Below are 23,773 nucleotides of genomic sequence, written 5' to 3' on the forward strand. Positions count from 1 at the left end.
TTGAGAAGATTTCAAAAGACTTCAATGATTTTAAACAAACGCAAAAGATTTCGCAAATAAATATTAAAGAAAGTGTTGACAAAGATTTCAAAGATTTCAAAATTTTTTTAAGATTTTACAAAAGCTTTGGAAGTTGCCAAAATATTTCTGAAAGATTTCACCAAAATTACAAGCTTTCACTAAGGTTTGTTCACAAAGATTTCAATGATTTCAAAGTAATTAAAAAAGTTTACTTACGATTCGTCTTTCTTTAGAAATTTTTAGCCAATAAAAAATAAAATGCCTCATTTTTTACATGTATGATAAACGTTTATTTCATTATTTAATGTAAAAAAGGAGACCTGGAAAATTTTGATTTCTTGACCTGGAAAACCTGGAAAAGACCTTGAATTTTGTTCCTAAGAATCGCTAGACACCCTGATATTGAAAATGAAATTTTTTTTCTTCTAGACGTTGATTGTATTTAATATAAATAACGACGATCTTCCTGCCTGGTGGTGCAGAGGAATTTTGGGCCGCATGGACGATACAAGTACAAAGTATAACGTTTTCTTGCCAGATTATGGCATTGCCCTTCTATTGGCAAAAAATGACTTGCGGAAAATTCCGAAGGATGTTGTTTCTGATGAATACTTGACGTCTACGATCGGATTAAATGAGGTGGTTCCTGCCACTATCGCCAAGGGCAACAAATCGAAAGAGAAAACGATTGTGACGTAAGTTTGGGTTCTATTTTACAATTTTGCAATTATCATTTCACCGTTTCCCCCTTTTTAAAAATAATTTATCTTTTTCATGAAACTTTTCCTTTTCCTCATTTTCTCGCTTGTATGCGAAATAAATTAATCGAAACCGATAAGAGCCAACTATTTTTGGATGAGTGTTCACTCTTCTTAATTGAAAAGTCTTCTACTATATTTTTGGTTCGGAATTCATCTCGTTTGGATAAAAAGCTTCATACTTGCTTGAAAATTTAATCATGTTATTAAAAATTTCTCTTTTTTGTTGAAGATTCATCTCTTTGGTAGAAAATTGAAATTATTGGTTAAAAATTCGTTTCATTTTTTATTGAGAAGTAATTTTTAACTTAAAATTGAAGCTTTGCATTTTTGGTGGAAAGTTCATACGTTTTTAGTTTAAAATTGAATTATTTGGTTGGAAATTTATCTTTTTCATTTGAAAAATACCACTATTTCATTGAAATTTCATTTTATTTATAGAAACTAAATCTTGGTAAAAAATCATAATATTGGTTGAAAATTTAACTATCCAGTCAAAAGTTGAATTCTTTTCTTGAAAATTCCATTTTTCAAGGGAAGATTTACCATTTTAGTAAACATTCCTCTGGATGACAATTTAACTGATTTGTTAAAAAGTCAACTATTTTTTTTTTTTTTGTATACGTCTGAATAGAAACTTTATACTTTTGGATTGAAAATTCAACTTCTTTGGTATAAGTCATCTTTCTTGGTTAAAAATGCAGCTGTTTTTACTTGAAGCTTAATCTTTTTGTTTGGAAATCCTCGACCATTTGGGTGAAAATTCATCTTTGTAGCTGGAAAATTCAACTATTTTGTTTGGTGGAGAATTAATCTTTTTTAAGCTACCGTTTGAACTGTTCTTTTTTTAAATTTATTTTTCTGGTTGAAGATTCATCATTTTTAGTTGAAAATTAATATTTTTAGTTGAGAATTAAACTATTTTCTTGAAAATGTTTTTTTTTTAAATTCAATTTTTTTACCTGAAAATTGAATAATTCCAGTTGTCGATTCATAATTTTAATTCAAAATTCATCTCTTAGTTTAAAAGTGTAACTATTTCATTGAATTAAATTAATAATAAATTTAAAAAAAATTTTTTAAATTAATTTAAATTAATAATTTTTTTAATTAAATTTTTTCTTAATTTTTTACTGAAACTTTAATTTTTTCGATTTTGCTTAAAAATTAATTTCACTTTTAAATTTTATATTTCTGTGTTAAAATTTCAAGCTGTTTTATAGAAAATAAAAATACGCTTTTTTGGCTTGAAAATTCAACAGTTTGATTTAAAAAATCAACTATTTTGTTGAAAATTCGCCTTTTTCCCTTGAAAATTCAACAATTTGATAGAAACTCTTAGGTATTTGGTTGAAAATTAATGTTTTTTCTTCTTTAGTTGAATTTAACTGTTTTAAATAAACATCTTCATTTTTTGGGGTTTAAATATCAAATATTACATTTTTCTATGAAGTGTAATCTTTTTTTGTTTAAAAATTCTCGACCATCTGTTTGAAAATTTATCTTTACAGCTTCAAAATTCAGCTATTTGGTTAAAAATTCAGTTATTTTGTTGAAAGTTCGTATTTTTGCTTAAATTCAACTGTTTTTAATTTAATAATCAAATGTTTCTCTTAATAATCCATTTTTCTGGATGAAAAGTCAGTTTTTTGGTTGCTAATTTATCTTTTTGGTTGAAAATTGAACTAATATTTTGACTTTTTTATTGAAAATTAATTTCAAAATGTTTTGTAGAAAATACAACAATTTGATTTAAAAAATTAACCATATTGTTGAAAATTCGTCTTTTTGTCTTGAAAATTCAAGAATTTAAAAGAACATAAACAAGTATTTGATTGAAAATTAATGTTTTTCCTTTTTTTGGTCGAATTTAGCTGTTTTAAGTGAACATCTTAGTTTGTTGGAGTTCAAATATCAAATATTACATGTTCCTTTGAAGTGTAATTTTTTTTTTTTTTGAAAATTCTCGATCATCTGGTTGAAAATGTATCTTTACAGCTTTAAAATTCAACTATATGGTTAAAAATTAAGTTATTTTGTTGAAATTTCGTCTTTTTGCTTAAATTTATCTGTTTTTTATTTAAAATTCAAATGTTTCGCTTAATAATCCATTTTCTGGCTGAAAAAGCCAGTTTTTTGATTGAAAATTTAACTGTTTGAAAATGCGCTTTTTTGTGGTTGAAAATTAATTTTTTTAACTGTAAATTTAAATATTCCACTTAAAAACTGATATCTCTTTGGTTGAAAATGTAACTATTTTGTTAAAAAAATGTATATTTTTTTAAAGAAAAGATTCAGTTTTTAATCGGAAATGTAGCTATTTCAATTGTGTTTTTTCAAGTGAACACATAACCATTTCCATTTTGGTTGAAAATGAATTTTTTTTTATTTCATCTGGTTTAAATATTACATTTTTTGTTCAAAAATTCAACTACTTTGTTAAAAAATCTTTTTTTTTTGCTTGAGTCTTATCAGTTTGGTTAAAAGTTCATCTTTTTGGTTGAAAATTGAACTATTTTGTTGAAAATTTAAATATTTTCTTGAGAATTAATTGTTTTATTGAAATTCATTTTTTTTTCAAAATCAACTACTTGCTTTAAAGTTCAACTACTGTGTATAAAATGAATATTTTTTTGCAAGTTCATCGTTTTACTTGAAAATTGGACTGTTGTCTTGAAAATTCAATTTTTTTGTCGTTGAAAGTTAATCCTATCAACTGTAAATTTAACGATTCCATTTTTGATTACAAATTTATCTTTTTTATTTAGAATATTATTTTTTCAGGTTTAAAAATAAGCTCTTTTCTAAAACATTCAACTTTTAAGCGTGAATAATCATCTCCTTTATGAAAAATAATTTTTTTTTGCTTGAAAATTCAACTTTTTTCGTAAATGCACTATATTTCCACTTGAAATTTTAGGAAGTTAAAACGTTTTCGTATTGAATTCTATATAGTACATAAATTGATTTTATTCAAAAGAATTTATACTCCTATTCCCCAATTTCCATTAAAAATCACCATATATCCCCTGTTTTGAGAGGACTTTGGACTCTGAAACTCTTAAATACGCTCGATCGTACTGGTAGTTGAATTTTTAAAATAATTTAAAATCCGTTTCTGTTTAGTATTGTGGAAGAGTGGACTGAATCTGCTATTCAGTTTACGAAAGAGTTATTAAGTGCTGCCGATAAGATATATTTTGACCCACAAGCTTGTGACCAGAATGGCAAAAAGTATGGCGAACTTTACTTGATTATTGAAGACGAATTAGTATTTCTGAGTAAAGCTTTGACCCTCAGTTTGTTCGCAGTTCATTTAAATAAAGGTACTCTAGGGAAAGTCTTCTATTTTTAGTTCATAAACCGCATTCAATTAAAAAATGGTCCATTTTCTATTATTATTGTATATGCAGCTATTCTCGCGAGGATTTACGAACCAGGCGTAAAAGAAAGTCCAGCGAAAAAAATTAATGATAGTCTCCTGATCACCAATGAGGACTTGAATGATTCTTTAAAAAGCGAATCAAGAGTGGACGACAGCGTTAATGGTGTTAATGGTTTCAATTATCCGACTACTTGCACAGAAACAGAAACCGAGGAAGAAAAGTATGTAAATGTTTAATATATAGTCAGGGTGGCGACTTGAACGGGGAAAATGGAAATTTAATTAAAAACGCGGGAATTTTCTTTCGATCCAAGGTGGAGACTTTACCGGGAAACGAAATTTTTATATATTTATCAAGAAAAAATGGATTTTTTAATCGGAAATTTAGATATTTCAATTTTTGGTGGGAAATTTATCTTTTTGTTCAACTCAACTGTTTTAATTAACAAATTTAATCTTTTTTTTAAATATTACTTTTTTCCATTCGTCTTAATTCGTCTATTTTGTAGAAAGTTGTTGTTTTTTCCAGGAAAACTCGTTTCTTTGTTTGAACATTCATTTTTGCCTCAAAATTCAATTTTTGGTTGAAAAATGATCATTTTTGGTCTAAAGTTCAATTATTTTATTGAAATATTCATCATCTTAGTGGAAATTTCAGTCTTAGTTAAAAAAAACCATCATTTTGGTTGAATATTAATTTTTTAACTTAAAATTGAATTATTTAAGTTTTGGATGAAAATTTATCTTTTTTTAGAAAAAAATTAATTTTCGTTAGTTTGAAAATTCAACTGTTTCAATCGAAGATTTTTTTTTGGTTGAAAACTCATATTTTTGGTTGAAAATTCTACTGTTCTAGTTGAAGATTCATCGTTTTGATTGAAAATTCATGAGTTAGGTTACAAATTAATTGTATCCACTAAAAATGTAACTATTCCATATTTGGTTCAAAGTTGGTTTTATTCTAGTTCAAAATTCAACTTTTTGGTTGAAAATTTTTCTCCTTCAATTGAAAATTCAACTATTTCGTTAAAATACAATTTTTTTTGTTTGAAAAGTTGTATTTTTTCTTTAAAATTAATTTGGATTGAAAATTAAAATATTTCAGTCAAGTATTTATCATTTTAGTTGCAAATTTCTCTTTTTAGCTTAGAATTGGTTTTTTTTCTTCAAAATTCAATAATTTAAATGAAAATTGTTATTTTTTAATAGAAAATTATACCATCTTGTTGAAAATACACGTATTTTGTTTAAAAAAATCGTCCTTTCAATAGAAAATTATCTTTTTCTTTGAAAGTTAATCTTCTTGTGTAAAAGTTCTTCTTGTCGGTTGAAAATTCAAGTACTCCAGTTTAATATTTATCATTTTAGTTGAAAATTCATCTTTTAGGTTAAAAGTAAAATTAATCGGTTGAAAGTTTAACTGTTTTGTTAAAAATATTTTTTTTCTATGATTCATAATTTTAATACCAAGTTAATTTTTTGGTTTGAAAAATGAATTTTTTGATTGAAAAATTGTTTTTTCTTTGGCTGAAAAGGAATTTTTTCCGAAAATTTAACTATTTTGTTGAAAATTTCTTTCCTTTTTGGTTGAAAATTATTATTTTTTCCAACTGAAAATGTAAATATTATATTAGTTAAATATTCCATAATGTTCATTAAAAACTCATTTCTTTGTTTGAACATTCATGTTTTGCCTCAAAATTCAAGTTTTGGTTTAAAATTCATCTTTTTGGTCTAAGGTTCAATTATTTTACTTAAATATTCATCATCTTAGTTGAATATTTCAATCTTAGTTAAAAATTCAACTGTTTGATTGAACATTAATTTCCTTTCAACTTAAGATTTAATTATTTTAGCTTTGGTTGACAATCTATCTCTTTCAGTAAAAATTAATTTTCGTTAGTTTGAAAATTCAACTATTCTAATTAAGAATTCGTTATTCTCATAGAAAATTCATGAGCTAGGTTAAAAATTAATTGTATTAACTAAAAATGTAACTATTCCGTATTTGGGTGAAAATTGATTTTATTCTAGTTCAAAATTAAACTATTTGGTTGGAAATTCCACTACTATGTTAAAAAAATCATTTTTTTGGTTGAAGTTTTACCAGTTTAGTTAAAAATTCATCTTTTTTGCAAATTAAATAATTTGGTTAAAAATCTAACTATTTTGTAGAAAACTGTTTTTTTGTTTTGCAGGAAAATCAAGTTTTCAATTGAAGTATAGCCATTTCAATTTTTGTTAAAAAATAAATTTTTTGTTGAATTTATCTGGTCTAAAGATTAAATATTACATTTTTTGTTTAAAAATTCAAATACTTTGTAAAAAATGCATTCTTTTTTGCTTAAGGCTTATCAGTTGAGTTAAAAATACATCTTTTTGGTTGAAAATTCGTTTTTTTTTTGTTAGTTAAATATAATTTTTTGTTGAAAATTTAAATATTTGCTTGAGAATTAACTGTTTCGTTGAAATTAATTTCTTTTGTTGAAAAGTCAACTAGTTAGTTTAAAGTTGAAGTATTTTATTTAAAAAATTAAATTTTTGGTTGCAAGTTCATCATTTTAGTTTAAAATTTAACTGTTTTATTCAAAATTCGATTTTTTTGTTGAAAGTCAATTCTTGATAACCGTAGATTTAACGGGAATTTACTTATGATCGCAGTAAAATTCAAGTTATCATTATTTAAATAATTGTTAGATTTTAAAAGCTTATAATTCTAAATAATATAGAATTGTTATTTTTATACAATATTGGTCAAAATTATGAGTGATTTAAATATATAAATCCTCAGTTATGAATATTTATTAAAATAAATAAATTAATAATATATTTTTTATTATTAATTCAAAGTTTCGAGTTCTGTAGGCTAACATTTTTTTCATGTGTAATTATAAAAACTGAACTGCAAATTGAAACACTTGAATTTGAACTTTTTTGAAGTTTAAACTTTTAAAATTCAAACCGAAAATGTTTTGACTTTAAACCCTCAATAAATAAATGGTAAACCTTGATAAATTGTACAGTTCAAAGATTTAAAAAAATATATAAATCCACGCTATCATTTACAATTTTCTAAATTGAAGAACGAAACAACAAATTTATAGATTTTTAAAATTATACGTTTTTGAGCAACTTTTAGTGAAAAACATTGAAAATTTCAGAGATTAATTTTTTAAAATGTCCACTTTTTTTATTACAAGTCAAATTATTTCAATTTTAGGTCCGTACAGATTAAGAATTGCTCAATTGTTATACATAAATCAAAAATTGTTTTGAGATCTATTTTAAATATTCACTTAGAATTATTATTCAATAAAAAATCATTTCAAACTTTTCCAAGAATCTTAATAAAATGTTTGTACTATATTGAAACCACTTAAAAACCTTCAACGGTCTAAAAATTTTATTTCCCAAATTGTTTTTTGACAATTGTGGATGTCATGAAATCTATTTTAATATTTTGTTAAAATTGATTTCTAAAAATAAAGTTATTTAAAATTTTTTCAGGATTCTTAAAAAAACCATTTTTATTATCTTCAAACTTTTGAAAATCCTTAAACTTCAAAGTTTTATTTTGAAAACTTCAAAAATCTATATTTTGTTTTGATAATTTTTAAAATCTTTTCAAGTTTAAAATTATGTTTGAATTTTTAAAACTCCAAAATATTTCTTAAATTTACTCGAAGTTTTTCTCAATGAATTCAACTCTTCAACTGTTATTTATAAAAAATAATCAACAATTTCACTTAAAACGAAAAGGAATTTTTTCCGAAAAATTAACTATTTTGTTGAAAATTTCTTTCTATTTTGGTCTAAAGTTCAATTATTTTATTTAAATATTCATCATCTTAATGGAATATTTCAGTGTTAATTGAAAAAAATCATCTGTTCGGTTGAAAATTTATCTTTTTTCAGAAAAAAAAAATTTTCGTTAGTTTGAAAATTCAACTGTTTCAGTTGAAGATTTATCTTTTTTTGTTGAAAGCTCATGTTTTTTGTCGAAAATTCAACTCTTCTAGTTTTCTCTTTTAATTGAAAATTCAACTATTTTATTGAAAAATCATGTTTTTTGTTTTGTTTTAAAAGTTGTATTTTTTGTTGTTGTGTAAAATTAATTTTGTTTGAAAATTCAAATATTTCAGTCAAGTATTTATCATTTTAGTTGCAAATTTATCTATTTAGCTTAAAATTGATCTTTTTTCTTCAAAATTCAACAATTTAAATGAAAATTGGTCTTTTTTAATATAAAATTATACTATATCGTTGAAAACACACTTATTTTGTTTTAAAAAAATCGACTTTTTAATAGAAAATTATCTTTTTGTTTGAAAGCTTATCTTCTTGTATAAAAGTTCTTCTTGTCGGTTGAAAATTCAAGTACTTCAGTTAAGCATTTATCATTTTAGTTGAAAAGTCATTTTTAGGTTAAAAATAAAATTAATTGGTTAAAAGTTTAAATCTTTTGTTAAAAATCATTTTTTTCTAAGATTCATAATTTTAATACCAAGTTAATTTTTTGGGTTGAAATATGAGTTATTAGATTGAAAAATTGTTTTTTCTTGGGCTGAAAAGGAATTTTTCCGAAAATGTAAATATTTCACAATATTCATTAAAAATTCATTTATTTTTTTGAACATTCATTTTTTGCTCAAAATTCAATTATTCAATTTTTGGTTTAAAATTCTTCCTTTTGACCTAAGGTTCAATTATTTTACTTAAATATTCATCATATTATTTGAATATTTCAGTCTTAGATAAAAATTCAACTGTTTGGCTTAACATTAATTTTTTTAACTTAAAATTTAATTATTTATGTTTTGTTTAAAAAATTTCTCTTTTTTCAGAACAAAATTAATTTTCGTTAGTTTGAAAATTCAATTGTTTCAGTTGAAAATTCATCTTTTTGATTGAAAATTCAGGAGTTACGTTAAAAATGAATTGTATTGGCTAAAAATGTAACTATTTCATATTTGGTTGAAAGTTAATTTTATTCTAGTTCAAAGTTTAACTATTTGGTTGGAAATTGAACTACTTCGTTAAAAAAATCATGTTTTTTTTTTAATTTTATTTTTTTGTAGAAAATTATTTTTTGTTTTAAACTGCAAGTATTTTATATGCAAATTTCTCTTTTTAATTTAAAATTCAACTATTCTATCTAATTTTTCTCACTGAAAGTGTAATTTTTTAATTTTTGTTGAAAATTGAAGAATTTGTCTCAAAATTCAGTGACTTTGAAATGTTTTGCTCTTTTATATTAAAGGATTTTTACAATGAAGATGATAAATTAAAATAAATGTTTAATTTTTGTGGAAAATATGAATATTTTACTTTTAATTGGCCGGGAAATTGAAAAACTAGGCCGGGAATTTGCAAACGTCTGCCGAATCGCCACTCTGATAGTAATTTAAAAATTGTCAACAAAAAAAACTTGAATGAAGGTTTTTTTTAAAAGACAAAATGAACATGTCACCGATCCTTTATCCAAACGAAGTCACAGAAACTTGTACAAGAAGGATGACCAACAAATATTGATTCGAAGCGTTCAGAAGTGCGAGTTTATCGAGAGTGTTACGGATGCGAGGTTTTCAGCACATATACACAGAGTACTGTTTTTATTTAAATTAAAACTCATAAAAACTTCAAGGATTTCATCAAGTAAGAAATCGTAAAATAACACTATTTTGTTAACTAATTTAGGCACTCGAGGCTCAAGATGTTAGGCGTCCAAAAAAAATCCAATCGTACATGTGGCCGGCTGTGAAGAAGGGCCTCGATGTTATAGCGGTCAGTCCTTCCGATTCTGGAAAAACGTATGGATATTTAATACCGATTGTCAGTTCCCTAGTTAATCAAGCAAAGGTTAGTCAATATATTTCTAATCTTGTAATTTGCAATCTTTCATAGGAGGTGTCTAGCGTCCTTGAAAACTTTGGATTCTTTTTTTACATAGAAAAATCTATAAGTCTTTGAATTTTACCCATGGTCCTGGAATTTTAATTTTTTTCAAGAAAATATAGGTTTTTAACCCTCAAACGGTACACTCCAATCCAGCATACGTAAACGGTACACTGGTGCAAATTGGTTTGTTTGCAATGTTAATATTAATTATTTAATTTATTGAACACATAATAAACAACTAGCATATATCACACATATTTAACGTATATATTTAATATATGTGGGGATAATCCGCTGCAACTGCGTTTGCTTAATGCCAACAAAATGAAAAAATGTCGAATGCAAATTCGCACCAGTGTACCATTTAAGGGTGAAACTTGTTCTCTGCTGAACCGTGTTTGGTTGGTTTGCGTATATAATAATTCATATATTCGATGTTTTTCATTTGCAGGGTAGCGAATTGTCCGGGAAATTGCCGAAAATTGTATTTTGAAAAATCGAGAATTTACTTCTGATCGCAGAAAAATTCAAGTTTTCATTATTTTAATCATTTTTGCCAATTTAGAAAAGTCATTTCTACTTTATGTACCTTTGCAGAGTATACAAGTGAAAATAATTCTCGTTTTTATTTTAGGGTAGGGAGTTTTGGTAAGGAAATATAATTTCCCTTGGGACAGGGAATTTTTTACATGAAACGGGAGTTTAAAAGTTCCCGGTTCCAAAACAAAATTCGTCACAGTTAAAAATTTCCTTCGTCCAAACTTTAGAAAAAGAAAGTACTTCAAGTAGTTTTTTGATTAAAAGTTGTATTTCGAAGATGAAATATTTCTGAATTTAAAGATAATTTTTTTTACATTTTTCGTTATGAAGGGGATCCATCATTTTAATTGAAAATGTATCTAATTTTATAAATGTAACTACTTTGCTGAAAATCAAATTTTCAAATAAAAATTTAACTATTCTAGTAGAAAATCGAAATATTTTTCTGAAAATCCGATTTGTTTTGGTTAAGAATTCATTTTTTTGTTAGGTTTTTTTTGAAAATTAACCTTTTCTAATTTAAAGTTTAGCAATTAAGATGTAAATTGGTATTTTCAATTTTAAAATGACTTTTCGGTTAAAAATTCATGTATTCCAGTTAAATATTCATAATTTCAGTTGAAAATTAATCTTTTAGGTTAGAAATAAATTTACTTGGTTGAAAAATAAACTTTTTTTGTTGAAAATTAATGTTTTTCGATGAAAATTCATCATTTTAATTAAAAATTCGTTTCTTTAGTTGAAAATAATTTTTTTTCTGCAGCTGAAAATGAAAATACTATTCCAATTAAATATTACATAATCTTCGTTAAGAATGAATTTTTTTGATTGAACATTCATTTTTTGACTGAAAATGTTATTCAATTTTTTGTGGAAAAATGATGTTTTGTAGTTGAAAATTCGTCTTTTTTGGTTGAACACTGATTTTCATTGCTTCATTATTTAATTTTTTGTTGACAATTTTTCTTTCTTAGTAAAAATTTTGTTTGTATGTTGACAGTTCAACTATTTCAGTTGAAGATTGATTGTTTTAGTTGAAAACTCATTTTTTTCTTTAAAATTCAACTATTCCAGTTGAGAATTCATCATTATACTTCAAAATTCATAAGTTAGGATGGAAAATAATTTTTAAAAAATGTAACTATTCCATTTTCTTTTGAAAATTGATTTTTTTTTCTTGTTCAAAATTGAAATATTTTGTTGAGGCTCATCTTTTTTTTTGCAAATTCAACTATTTTTAAAAATATTTAATTATTTTGTTGAAAACTTAACAATTTTGTTGGGATTCAGTTTTGCTTTTTGAAAATTGGAATATTTTAGAAGAAAACTCATCTGTTTGGATTGAAAATTCATATCTTTTCGTTAGAAAATTAAACTGTCTTCTACTAAATTTAATTATTATGTTTAAAAAATGTCATTATTTTTTTGAAAATTCAACTCTGATTGAAAATTTGACAATTCTGATGAGCTTTACCTTTATGTTGAAAATTCAACTGTTTTTGGTTGAAACTCAATATTTTTGGTTTTAAAATTCTACTATTGGGACCAAAAATTCATCCCTTCGGATTGAGAATTCAACTTTTTCGTTAAAAATTAAACCGTGTTCTAAAAAATTCAATTATTTAATTATAAAAAATTTAATTATTTTGTTCAACTCTGGTTGAAAATTTAACAATTTTGTTCATATTAATTTTTTTTGATGAAAATTAAACTGTTTTTGGTTTATTTGAATATTGTTTTTTTCAAATTTCGACTATTTGGATATAAAATCCATTATTTTGGATTGAAAATTCATCTTTTTTTGTTAAAAATGTAACTGTCTTCTAAAAAATACAATTATTTGTTTAAAAATTTTAATTGTCTTATTTAAAATCTAATTATTTTGTTTCAAATTTAACTCTGTTTGACAATTTAACAATTTTGTTGAGATTCATTTTTTTGATGAAAATTAAACTGTTTTTGGTTAAAGTTTAATATTTCTTGTTTCAAAGTTGTACTAGTTGAAAAAAATTAATCCTTTTGGATTGAAGATTCATATTTTCTTGTTAGAAATTACACTATCTTTCTAAACAAAATTCAGTTATTTTGATAAAAATGCAATTGTTTTTCATTAAAATTTCATCTTCTTTGTTTAAAAGTTCAACACTTTGGATGAAATTTGAGCTATTCTGTTGAAATTTAACTATTTTATCGAAAATTAAACTATTTTGTTTAAAAGTCATATTTTTTGGTCGAACATTGTAAGTATACAAAATTTGATTTGAAATTGTTTTATTCTGTTTATAAAATATTCGATGTTAAAAATGTTACAAGATTAGAATTTCGATTTTTGAATATTAATGGTTAGGGAAAATGAAAAATTGGACAGGGAAATATTCTGAATTTTAGCTTAGTGATTTTTCATTGTGATAAAATGAACAACCATTAAAAAAACGGTGTGTGACCATAAAATCAGATTTTGGGGTTGCATAAAAAGATTAGCATATGAATATTTTTTATTTCTTCTAGATCTACAATTTTTAATGTGTTTGGTAAAAATTATTTTTCAACTGTAAAATAAGGTGTATGGGTACATTTTTTTTGTCCTGAAAACCCTGGAAAAGTCTTGGCATTTTTTTGTTAAGAAACGTTAGAGACCCTAGTTTATACAAGATAGCTTTTACTCAATTTTTAATATTTTCCAGCTTCCCAAAGGTAACAAACCAACCACTTTAATACTCTGTTCATCGTCATCAGATGTTGCAAATGTTGCCTCTCTCTGTGATGAATTTTTAATACATTATCCACATATCAAGACAGTAGCTGCTTTGAATGGAAAACCGGAGAAATCATTATTGGTAATTTTTGACAAAGACTATTTTTTACAAAATATATTTTACAAATTTTCAAAAGAAAAATCTGTCCAAGATAGATTTCAACAGTTTTTTAAAAATAATTACGTAGTGGAATTGATGTCTTTTTCATTTATGATTTCATTTAGTTTACAATGCCTAATTCGACTATCTTTTACTTTAAAAAATTTCCGTTTTAGATTTTTATTTTGAAGCGCATATGTTACTAATTTAAGGAATTTTAATTTGTAGTCTTTAAGAGTTCAAGCATTAAAAATTAAAAGCGTTTGAAGTTATAATTTTTTTGATAAAAAAACAGTTTTATTTTATCAACTGTAAATGTAAATAAATCAATTATTTTTAAAATGGATTTATGTTAAAAACTGAACAATAATTGATTTGACCAAAGTATTCAAAATCCTTTCAAAATTTAAGAATTTCCAAATTGTAACCATTTAAATTGAAAAGTCTTAGGCCATTAAAAAAGGGTAAACGTGTAATTGAAACTTTATAAACTGTTTTTAAATTAAAAATAGCTTCTTAATAATAATATATTCGTAATTAAAGGCTTTTATTAAATTTAAAATATTGTTTAATTTTTAACCCATTTAATTTGAAATTTTTTATTTATGCGAAAGAATAATAATTTAATATTTAGGGATATTTTATTATTTATTTAAGACGAGGTAATAAAAACCAAATATTTAAAAGTAAGCAATTTAAAACTGAATTATTTGACATAGAAGTCTTTGAACTGTTAAAATTTCGAAGAGCTTCTAAACTTTTAACGTTACAATTTTAATGGTTATATTTAAAAAAAAGTTTAATTTGTTAGTGAAATTGTTGCTGGAACGGGAAACCTGGAAAGCCGGGAAATAACCGGGAAAACCCGGGAAATGACAGTGAATTTATTCTTTGACCGGGAATTTTACCAAATTTTTAGAATAAAAATTTTGTTCAACTTTGTTCTCAACCGGTTTTTAAATAATTTGTTCAATTGTGATTTTTATAAATTATTATATCATTCAGTTTAGAATGCTTAATTTACAAAATCTTTCACTTTCAAAATTTTCCATTTTAATTTTTAAGCATATATTTTAATTTTAAGAATTTTAAAATTCAGTTCAAAAGGCTTAAAAAATTAAAAATTATAAGCCTTTAAAGTTGAAGATTTTTTTTTATAAAAAACGAGCTGACCGGGAAACCGGAAATTTTACGAATTTTCAGAAGAAAAATCTGCCCAAATTCTATTTTAACAGTTTTTTAAACAATTAAATTGCAGTAAGTATAAATAAATAAATAATTTTTTAAATGGATCTTTAACTGTTTCAATCCGAAAGTCTTGATAAGAATTCAAATTAAAATATCATTTATTCCGATAATTTTATTTTTAAATAAAAATTTTCATGATTTATCAATCAAATATTTTTAATTCAAAGTTTCAGGTCTTCCTTTATATTATTTTTATATTAAATTTAATTAATAAATTTATTAATATATTATTTCTATTAATTTTTTAGCTACTAAAAAATGTAAACGTGCGTTTTACTTTTTTCATCTTAAAAATAACTCTATAATAATATATTCGTAATTAAAGGTTTTCATTAAATTAAAAATATTGTTTGAATCTAAATTATTTAATTTTCAACCCATTTAATTTAAAATTTCTTAATGTAGAAAAAGAATAAGTATTTAATATTTAGCAATATTTCATTCTTCATTTAAGACGAGTAAATTAAAACCAAATATTTAAAAGTAAACAAATTTAAAATTGAATTGTTTAACATAGAAATCTTAGAAATTTCGAAGAGCTTCTAAACATTTAACGTTACAATTTTAATGGTTCTATTTAAAAAAATGTTAAAATTTTTCGTGAAATTGTTGAATTTTGATGTATAAATAATCATTGAATACTTATTATTTGTGCGAAAATTTTGAGTAATTTTAAAAGATATTTAGAAGTGTTGAAAAGTTTAAGAATTAATTTAAAACTTGAAAAGATTTTAAGTAATTTAAATGAAGTGTGTGAACATTTTTTTCCAGAAAATCTAAATATATCTCTTTCTTTTTTGACAATTTTGGGAACTTTTAAAATAATTTTTCAAAAGTATAAAAATCATTTTCAATTTTCCTAGGAATGTTAAGAAAATGTTTTTATTCTTTTGAAGCCTTTCACCCTTCTTGTAAAGCTTCTACATTTTGTTTAAAATTAGGCTGTGCGTAATTGCACAGAAATTTCGATATTAAATCTTTTTTAAACTTCTAAATATCTGTTAAAATTACTCAAATTTTTTCTATAAATAATAATCTTTCAATCGTTATTTATAAATCTAAATTTTCAGGACATTTTTAAAAATTTGCAGATTTTTCTAAAAGTTGTAGGAAAAATTCAATTTATTTTAAAAGATATTTAGAAGTTCTGAAAAAATTTGAAAAATAAATTTAAATTCGAAAAATGTAAAACAACTTCTAGATTTCTCAAGATTCTAAAATAAAATTTTTAATCTTTTCAAGGTTTTTTAAACTATTTAAAATGAAAATAATTTAACTTATTTTTTTAAGAAATGTTAAGTTCAAAAAAATCTATTTTTCAATTTGTAATGTTTCAGCTCAAAATTACTTGAAATAATATAATTTTGTAAATTTTTTAAGTTTATTGATTGATCGTCAAATTTCGAATATTGAAAATGTTAACGTGGATTTATATTTTTGGAACTGAATTTGAATCTTTGAACGCTATAATTTAGCAAAATTAAAAATGCTCAATTTTTTATTAAGTCAAATTTGTGGACCGTGAAAAAAACGGGAATCTGTTTCTTCTATTAAAACAGCTACCCTAAACACTCAAGAATTTAATTATTTTCAGGCACAAATCTACAATGGATGTCAAATACTCGTAGCTACAGTGCCATTCTTAGCTAGGTTCATTAAAAAATTCAAAAATATGAACGTGATTGATTTGTACCATCTTCGGCACATTATTCTTGACGGAGCTGATGTTATACTAGACAAATATATACAGCCGGTAACTATTATATCTATAGAATTTTTATTTATTTAATATATATATATATATACTTCTCAGATTTCCAACTCTTCCCTCGATTCCCCTCTTTTTTCACTTTTTCAAAGAATTTATATTTTTATCCCTTTTCTCTTAAATATGAACTGAATTAATAGAACCTAATAAGAAAATCAATCTATTTTTGTTTACAGATTAATTATTATTAATTGAAAAGTCTGCTATTATATTTTTAGTTTAAAATTTGATAAAAATTATTAGTTAATTTAGTTAAAAATTATGTTTGGTTGAACATTTAGTTACTTTGTTGAAATTGCAACTATTTTGTTGAAAAGTCATATTTTTTGGTTGAGAATTCATCTTTTTGAATAGAAAATTCTACTTTTGGTAGAAAATTTATCTTTTGGTAGAAAAGTTAATCTTTTTTAGTTGATATTTCATTCTTTTAAGTTGAAAAGGCTACTGTTATATTTTTGGGACAGAATTTATCTCTTTTAGTTGAACATTTAATTTGGTCTATTTGTTGAAAAATCAACTATTTTTCTAAAAAGTAATCTTTTTTGGTCGAAAATTCAACTGTTTTTTGATAACTCTCTTTTTGGATGGACAATTTATTCTTTTGGATTGAAAGTTAATTCTTCTTATTTTTTTTATTTATTTTTTTTTTATTTAGATGTTTAACGTCGCATCAGCTACATGGTCATTAGCGACGATCTTCTTATTTCATAAGTATAATTTTATATTTTTAGTTAAGAATTTATCTTTTTAGGTTAAAAAATCGGCTATTTGCTTAGATGTTTAATTATTTTGTCGAAATTACAATTATTTTGTTAAAAAGTCATACTTTTTGGTCGAAAATTCAACAGTTTTGTGAGACATTCATGTTTTTTAATAGAAAATTCTACTTTTGTGGAAAAAATGTATCCCTTTGGATAAAAAATTAATCTTTTGATAGAAAAGTCAAATTTTTATTTTAAAAGTGATTTCTTTTGGTTGAAAATGTAATTTTTTTGTTAAAAATTCATATTTTTTGGCGAAAAATTCAATTGTTTTCTTGAGCATTCGTCCTTTTCGATAACATAAATCGTCCTTTTGGGTTGAAAATTCATTTTTTGGCAGAAAAGTCATGTTTTTTTGTTTGAAAGTTAATTTTTAAAAATTTAAAAACTCTTTTATTGATTTTTTGTTTGAGAATTCATATCTTTTGGTTGAAAATGTAATTACGTTGTTAAAAATTCATATTTTTGATTCAAAATTCGTATTTTTTAGCCAAAAATTCAATTGTTTTCTTGAGCATTCGTCTTTTTGGATAAGGCAAATCGTCTTTTTGGGTTGCAAATTCATCTTTTGGCAGAAAAGTCATGTTTTTTGATTGAAAGTTAATTTTTTTATATTTAAAAACTCTTCTATTGAATTTTTGTTTGAGAATTCATCTCTTTTGGTTGAAAATGTAATTATTTTGTTAAAAATTCATATTTTTGATTTAACATTCGTATTTTTTAGCCAAAAATTCGATTGTTTTCTTGAGCGTACGTCTTTTTGGAGAAGACAAATCGTCCTTTTGGGTTGAAAATTCATTTTTTGGCAGAAAAGTCATGTTTTTTTGTTTGAAAGTTAATTTTTTTTAATTTAAAAAATCTTCTATTGATTTTTTGTTTGAGAATTCATCTCTTTTGGTTGAAAATGTAATTATTTTATTAAAAATTCATGTTTTTGATTCAACATTAGTATTTTTTAGCTAAAAATTCAATTGTTTTCTTGAGCATTCGTCTTTTTGGATAAGACAAATCGTCCTTTTGGGTTAAATTTTTTTTTTGCAGAAAAAACATATTTTTTGGTTGAAATTTAATTCTTTTTGTTTGATAAGTCTATTGTTATATTTTTGGCTCATAATTTATCTCTTTATATTAAGAATTCTACTGTTAGGTTAAAAATTGAACTATTTTGTTGAAAAGTCATACTCTTTGGTCGAAAATTCAACAGCTTTGTGGAACATTCATCTTTTTTAATAGAAAATTTTACTTTTTTGGAAAAAAATGTATCCCTTCGGATCGAAAATTCTTTTTTTTTGCAGAAAAAGTCATCTTTTTTGTTTAAAAGTTAATTCTTTTAGTTTGATAAGTCTATTATTATATTTTTGGCTCATAATTTATCTCTTTATATTAAGAATTTTACTGCTGGTTAAACATTTAATAATTTTGTTTAAAAGCCATACTTTTTGGTTGAAAATTAAACAGTTTTGTGGATTATTAATTTTTGAATAGAAAATTATACTTTTTTGATAAAAAATGTATCCCTTTGGTATAAAAATTCATCTTTTGGTAGAAAATTCATGTTTTTTGTTTAAAATTTAATTTTTTTTTATTTAAAAATTCTTCTATTAAATTTTTGTTTGAAAATCCATCTCTTTTGGTTAAAAATTTAATTATTTTGTTAAAAAGTCATATTTTTTATTCAAAATTCGTATTTTTTGGCGAAAAATTCAATTGTTTTCTTGAGCATCCGTCTTTTTGGATAAGACAAATTGTCTTTTTGGGTTGAAAATTCATCTTTTGGTAGAAAAATCATATCTTTTGGATAAAAGTTCATTTTTCTCGTTTATTAAGTCTATTATTATATTTTTGGCTCATAATTCATCTCTTTATGTTAAGAATTCTACTGTTAGGTTAAACATTTACCAATTTTGTTGAAAATTCAACTATTTTGTTCAAAAGTCATACTTTTTGGTCGTTTAAAAGATAATTTTTTTATAGAAAAGTTCTTATAATCAATTTGTGGTTCAGAATCCATCTCTTTTGGTTAAAAATTGAAATATTTTGTTCAAAAGTCATATTTTTGTTTCAAAATTCTACTTTTTTGGAAAAAAATGTATCCCTTTGGATCAAAAATTCATCTTTTGGTAGAAAAAGTCATCCATTTTTATTTGAAAGTTAATTTTTTGTATTTAAAAATACTACTATTAAATTTTTTGTTCAGAATCCATCTCTTTCGATTATAAAATTTAATTATTTCATTAAAAAGTCATATTTCTTTATTGAAATTTTTTATTTTTTGGCCAAAAATTCAACTATTTTATTAAACTTTCATGTTTTTGAGTACGAAAATCGTCCATTTGGGTTGAAAATTCATCTTTTGGTAAAAAAGCCATATTTTTGGTTGAAAGTTAATTCTTTTTATTTAAAAAGTCTGCTATTATAAATTTGGTTTAGAATCCATCTCTTTAAGTAGAAACATTAATTGTTTTGTTAAAAAGTTATTATTGAATGAAAATACATCTTTTTTCTTAATTCATTTTTTATTGAAGTTTCATCTTTTTAGTTAATTATTTCAATATTTTGTTGCAATAAATTTTTTACATTGTTTTTACCCTTAACTAATAAATCTTTCTTGGTTGAAAATACATCTGTTTTGTTGATAATCTGTTTTGGAGGAGGATACAACTATTTTATTAAAAAATGTGTCTGGTTTTTCTAATTTAAAATTAAAATAATTTTCGTTTGAAATATCAACTTTTACACTTTTTGCTGAGAATTAATATTACTTTGTTGAAAACTCTTCTTTTTAGGTCGAAATTATAACTATTTTCTTTTTGAAGATAACATTGTTTGTTTGGTCAAATTCAGTTCTTTGGTTGAATCTTCAATTCTTTGGTTCAACATTTAAATTGGGTTGAAAATTAAACAATTTGGTGGACATTAATTTCCTACTTAACTGAAAAATATTTTGCGCTGGAAATGTAATTCTTTTTTTGGAAATTCGTCCTTTGATTTGAAATTTGATCTATTTTGGTAAAAATTTAATTTTTTTAAAATTATTTTTTCAATTAAAAATTTAATTATTATACTTTTGCCTGCAAATGGATATTTTTTAACTAAAAATTCATCTATTGGGTTAAAAAATCATGCATTTCGATAAAAATCTAGTTTTTTAAGTTGAATAGTCATTTCTTTGGTCAAACATGTAAACATTTAATTTAATTCATTGAAAAAATCTTTTTCGCTGGAAATTCAATTCTTTTTTTGAAAATGCAGCTTCTGATTTGATGTTTCATATTTTTTGATACAAATTTTATTTTTGTTAAAAATGTAACTTTTTTCGATAATCTATCGGTTTTGGTTGAAGATTCAACTTTTTTTTAAGTTGTCCTGTAGCGTTTCAATTCTATAATTTGTTACTTAAAATTAAAATAATTATTGGTTGTGATTTCAACTTTTACATTTTTTGCTGAGAATTAATCTTTTTTTTTTAAATTCAATTATTTCGTTGAAAATTTGTTGTTTTTTTTGGTTAAAACTTTTTTTTCCAAATGAAAATTTAATTATTTCATATTTGGTTGAAGATTGATATTTTTTATTTGAAAATTCAACTATATGATTGAAAATTCATGTTTTTTGTTAAAAAGTATTTTATTTTCTGAAGATTCTTATCTTTGGTTAAGCACTTCAATATTTTATTACAAATTTATTTTTTTTCTTGGCTGAAAAATCTTACTTGGTTGAAAATATTATTTTGTTCGTATTTTGAGTTTGAAATTTCATTTTATTTTGTAAAAATGTAATCTTTTTCGGTTGAAAATTACAGAATATTCATCTTTTTGGGTTGAAAATTCATCTTTGTAGGGTGAAAATATTCAACTATTTTGAACAAAATTCGCCTTCGTGGCTTGAAAATTTAACACTGGTTGAATTTTTTTCTTTTTTGGTTGAAAATTCGTCTTTGGTTTGAATAATCATCTTTGTAGATTGAAAAATCAACTATTTGTTAAAAAACTGATCTATTTATTGAAAAATCATATATTTTGCTTAAAAGTTTAACTATTTGGTTGCAAGTTTAACTCTTTGGTTGAAAATTCATATTTTTCTTTGAAATGTGAATATTGTACCTATGTGAAATTTCTTTTAAAAATCCATTACCCTATTCTGCTCCTATTTTCTTGAAAAATCACCCCATTTCTAATAACGTTGTGCAATTGTTTTCAGGCGATGGAGATATTCTTCAAACATAAAATAATGCGAGACAAGGAAGAGAGGTACGACAATGATTCATTCCTTCAGGTAATAGCAGTTGCACAACAATGGACCATAGGATTGAGGCAATTCATGGATAAGGCGATTGTTTATCCATATGTGTGTATTGGATCTTATATGGAAGCAGCTGCCTTCTCTCAAGTTCAAGCCAAGCTCTCGATTGTCAGATCTGAACAGAAAAATAATAAGATTTTAGGTATGATAAGAAGCCATCCATAAATTACATTATAAATTCCATAATGGAATTTGAAAAAATAATAATAGTAAGATCCAAGCTTCCAAAAGTCCGGCATTTAAGAAAAATGGAAAACCGGGAAATAACCGGATATTTTATGAGACCGGGAAAATCGGAAAATGACAGTGAATAAAAATGTTGTCCAACTTTGAGTCCAACTGTTTTTTTTTAAATAATGTGTTAAATTGTGTTTTTTATCTATTATTATATCATTCAGTTTAGAATGCTTAATTTACCAAATCTTTCACTTTAAAAATTTTCCATTTTAATTTTTTAAACATATATTTTAATTTAAGGAATTTTAAAATTCAGTTTTAAAGACTTAAAAAATTAGAAGCTTTTAAAGTTAAAGATTTTTTAAATAAAAAACAAGGTGACCGGGAAACCGGGAATTTTACGAATTTTCAGAAGTTAACAGTTTTTTAAATAACTAAAGTGCAGTAAATGAATGCAGTAAATATAAATAAAAACATAATTTTTTAAATGGATCTTTAACTGTTCCAATCCGAAAGTCTTGATAATAATTGAAATTAAAATATCATTTATTCCGATAAATTTATTTTTAAATAAAAGTTTTCATGATTTATCATTAAAATATTTTTAATTCAGAGTTTCAGCTCTTTATATTATTTTTTATATTAAATTTAATAAATAGATTTATTATTATATTATTTCTATTAATTTTTTTAGCCATTAAAAAATGTAAACGTGCGTTTCACTTTTTTCAACCTAAAAATAATACCATAATAATATAGTCGTAATTAAAGGTTTTTATTAAATTTAAAATATTATTTGAATCTAAATTATTTTATTTGCAACCCATTTAATTTGAATTTGGTTAATGTAGAAAAAGAATAAGTATTTTATATTTAGCAATATTTCACTCTTCATTTAAGACGAGTAAATTGAAACCAAATATTTAAAATAAAACAATTTTAAACTGAATTGTTTTACATAGAAAGCTTTGAATCTCTAGAATTTCGAAGAGCCTTTAAACTTTTAGTGTTACAATTTTAATTGTTCTATGTGAAAAGTGTTTAATTTGTAAGTAAGATTGTTACATTTTGACGTAAAAATAACAATTGAACACTTAATATTTGTAGACAAAATTTGGATAATTTTAAGAGATGTTTAGAAGTTTTGAAAAGATTCAAAATTGATTAAAAAATGGAAATGATTTCAAGTGATTTAAAGGAAGTGTTTTAACATTTTTTCAGAACTTTTGAATATATTTTAAAATTAATCGAATTTTTCCTACAATTATTGGAAAATCCTGCAAATTAAAAAAAAATCCTTAAAATCTTCCAGGTTCTTCTTTGATAATTTGTTTAATCTCTTTAAGATCGTCTTAAACTTTCTGTTATAATAGTTTTTCAAAGTGAAAAATCATTTTCAATTTTCCAAAGAATCTTAAGAAATTTTTTTTATTCTTTTGACGTCTTTCACAATTCTTAAAAAGATTCTAAATTTTTTGTTTGAAATCTGCAAAAATCTATATTTTATTTTAAATTTGGCTGTAAGTATTGGAAATTGTTTCAAGTTATAAATTTAATTCGAATCTTTTTAAAACTTCTAAATATCTCTTAAAATTATTCTAATTTTGAGAAAAAATTTTTATTTGCAGACTTTTCTAAAAGTTATAGAAAAATTTCAATTAATTAAAAAATATATTTAAAAGTTCTGAAAAAATATTGAAAAATTATTTTCAATTTGAAAAAATTTAAAACCACTTCTAGATTTCTCAAGATTTTGAAATAAAATTTTAAGCTTTTGAAGGATGCCTAAATGATTTAAAATTAAAATAATTTAACTTATAATTTAAAAATTGTTAGGTTAAAAAACATTTTTCAATTTTTATTGTGTCTATCTTAAAATTACTTAAAATAATATAATTTTGAAATTTTTTTAAGTTTATTGCTTGATTCTTTAAACGAGAGTATTGAAAATGTTAACCTGGATTTATATTTTTTGCACTTAATCTGAATCTTTGAACTCTATAATTTATAAAAGTTTTAAATTTGGAAGTTTATTTGAATTTCATTTAATATTGTTTAGT

General features: G+C 23.4%; 1 protein-coding gene across 4 annotated transcripts in view; it reads left to right on the forward strand.

The window, feature by feature from the left end:
- The window catches only part of LOC117180391 (putative ATP-dependent RNA helicase TDRD12), a 55,661-nt gene that overhangs the window by 6,247 nt on the left and 25,641 nt on the right, over nucleotides 1-23,773 (forward strand). For all 4 annotated transcript variants that reach the window (XM_033372873.1, XM_033372875.1, XM_033372874.1 and 1 more), the window contains 8 exons: nucleotides 451-716; nucleotides 3,906-4,105; nucleotides 4,193-4,385; nucleotides 9,617-9,767; nucleotides 9,862-10,023; nucleotides 13,287-13,439; nucleotides 16,300-16,458; nucleotides 21,435-21,678. In XM_033372873.1, the coding sequence (XP_033228764.1) occupies nucleotides 451-716; nucleotides 3,906-4,105; nucleotides 4,193-4,385; nucleotides 9,617-9,767; nucleotides 9,862-10,023; nucleotides 13,287-13,439; nucleotides 16,300-16,458; nucleotides 21,435-21,678 (1,528 nt within the window). The remainder of the gene's footprint in view (nucleotides 1-450; nucleotides 717-3,905; nucleotides 4,106-4,192; nucleotides 4,386-9,616; nucleotides 9,768-9,861; nucleotides 10,024-13,286; nucleotides 13,440-16,299; nucleotides 16,459-21,434; nucleotides 21,679-23,773) is intronic.

The sequence above is a fragment of the Belonocnema kinseyi genome, chromosome 9, assembly GCF_010883055.1.
Source record: "Belonocnema kinseyi isolate 2016_QV_RU_SX_M_011 chromosome 9, B_treatae_v1, whole genome shotgun sequence".
Taxonomy (NCBI): domain Eukaryota; kingdom Metazoa; phylum Arthropoda; class Insecta; order Hymenoptera; family Cynipidae; genus Belonocnema; species Belonocnema kinseyi.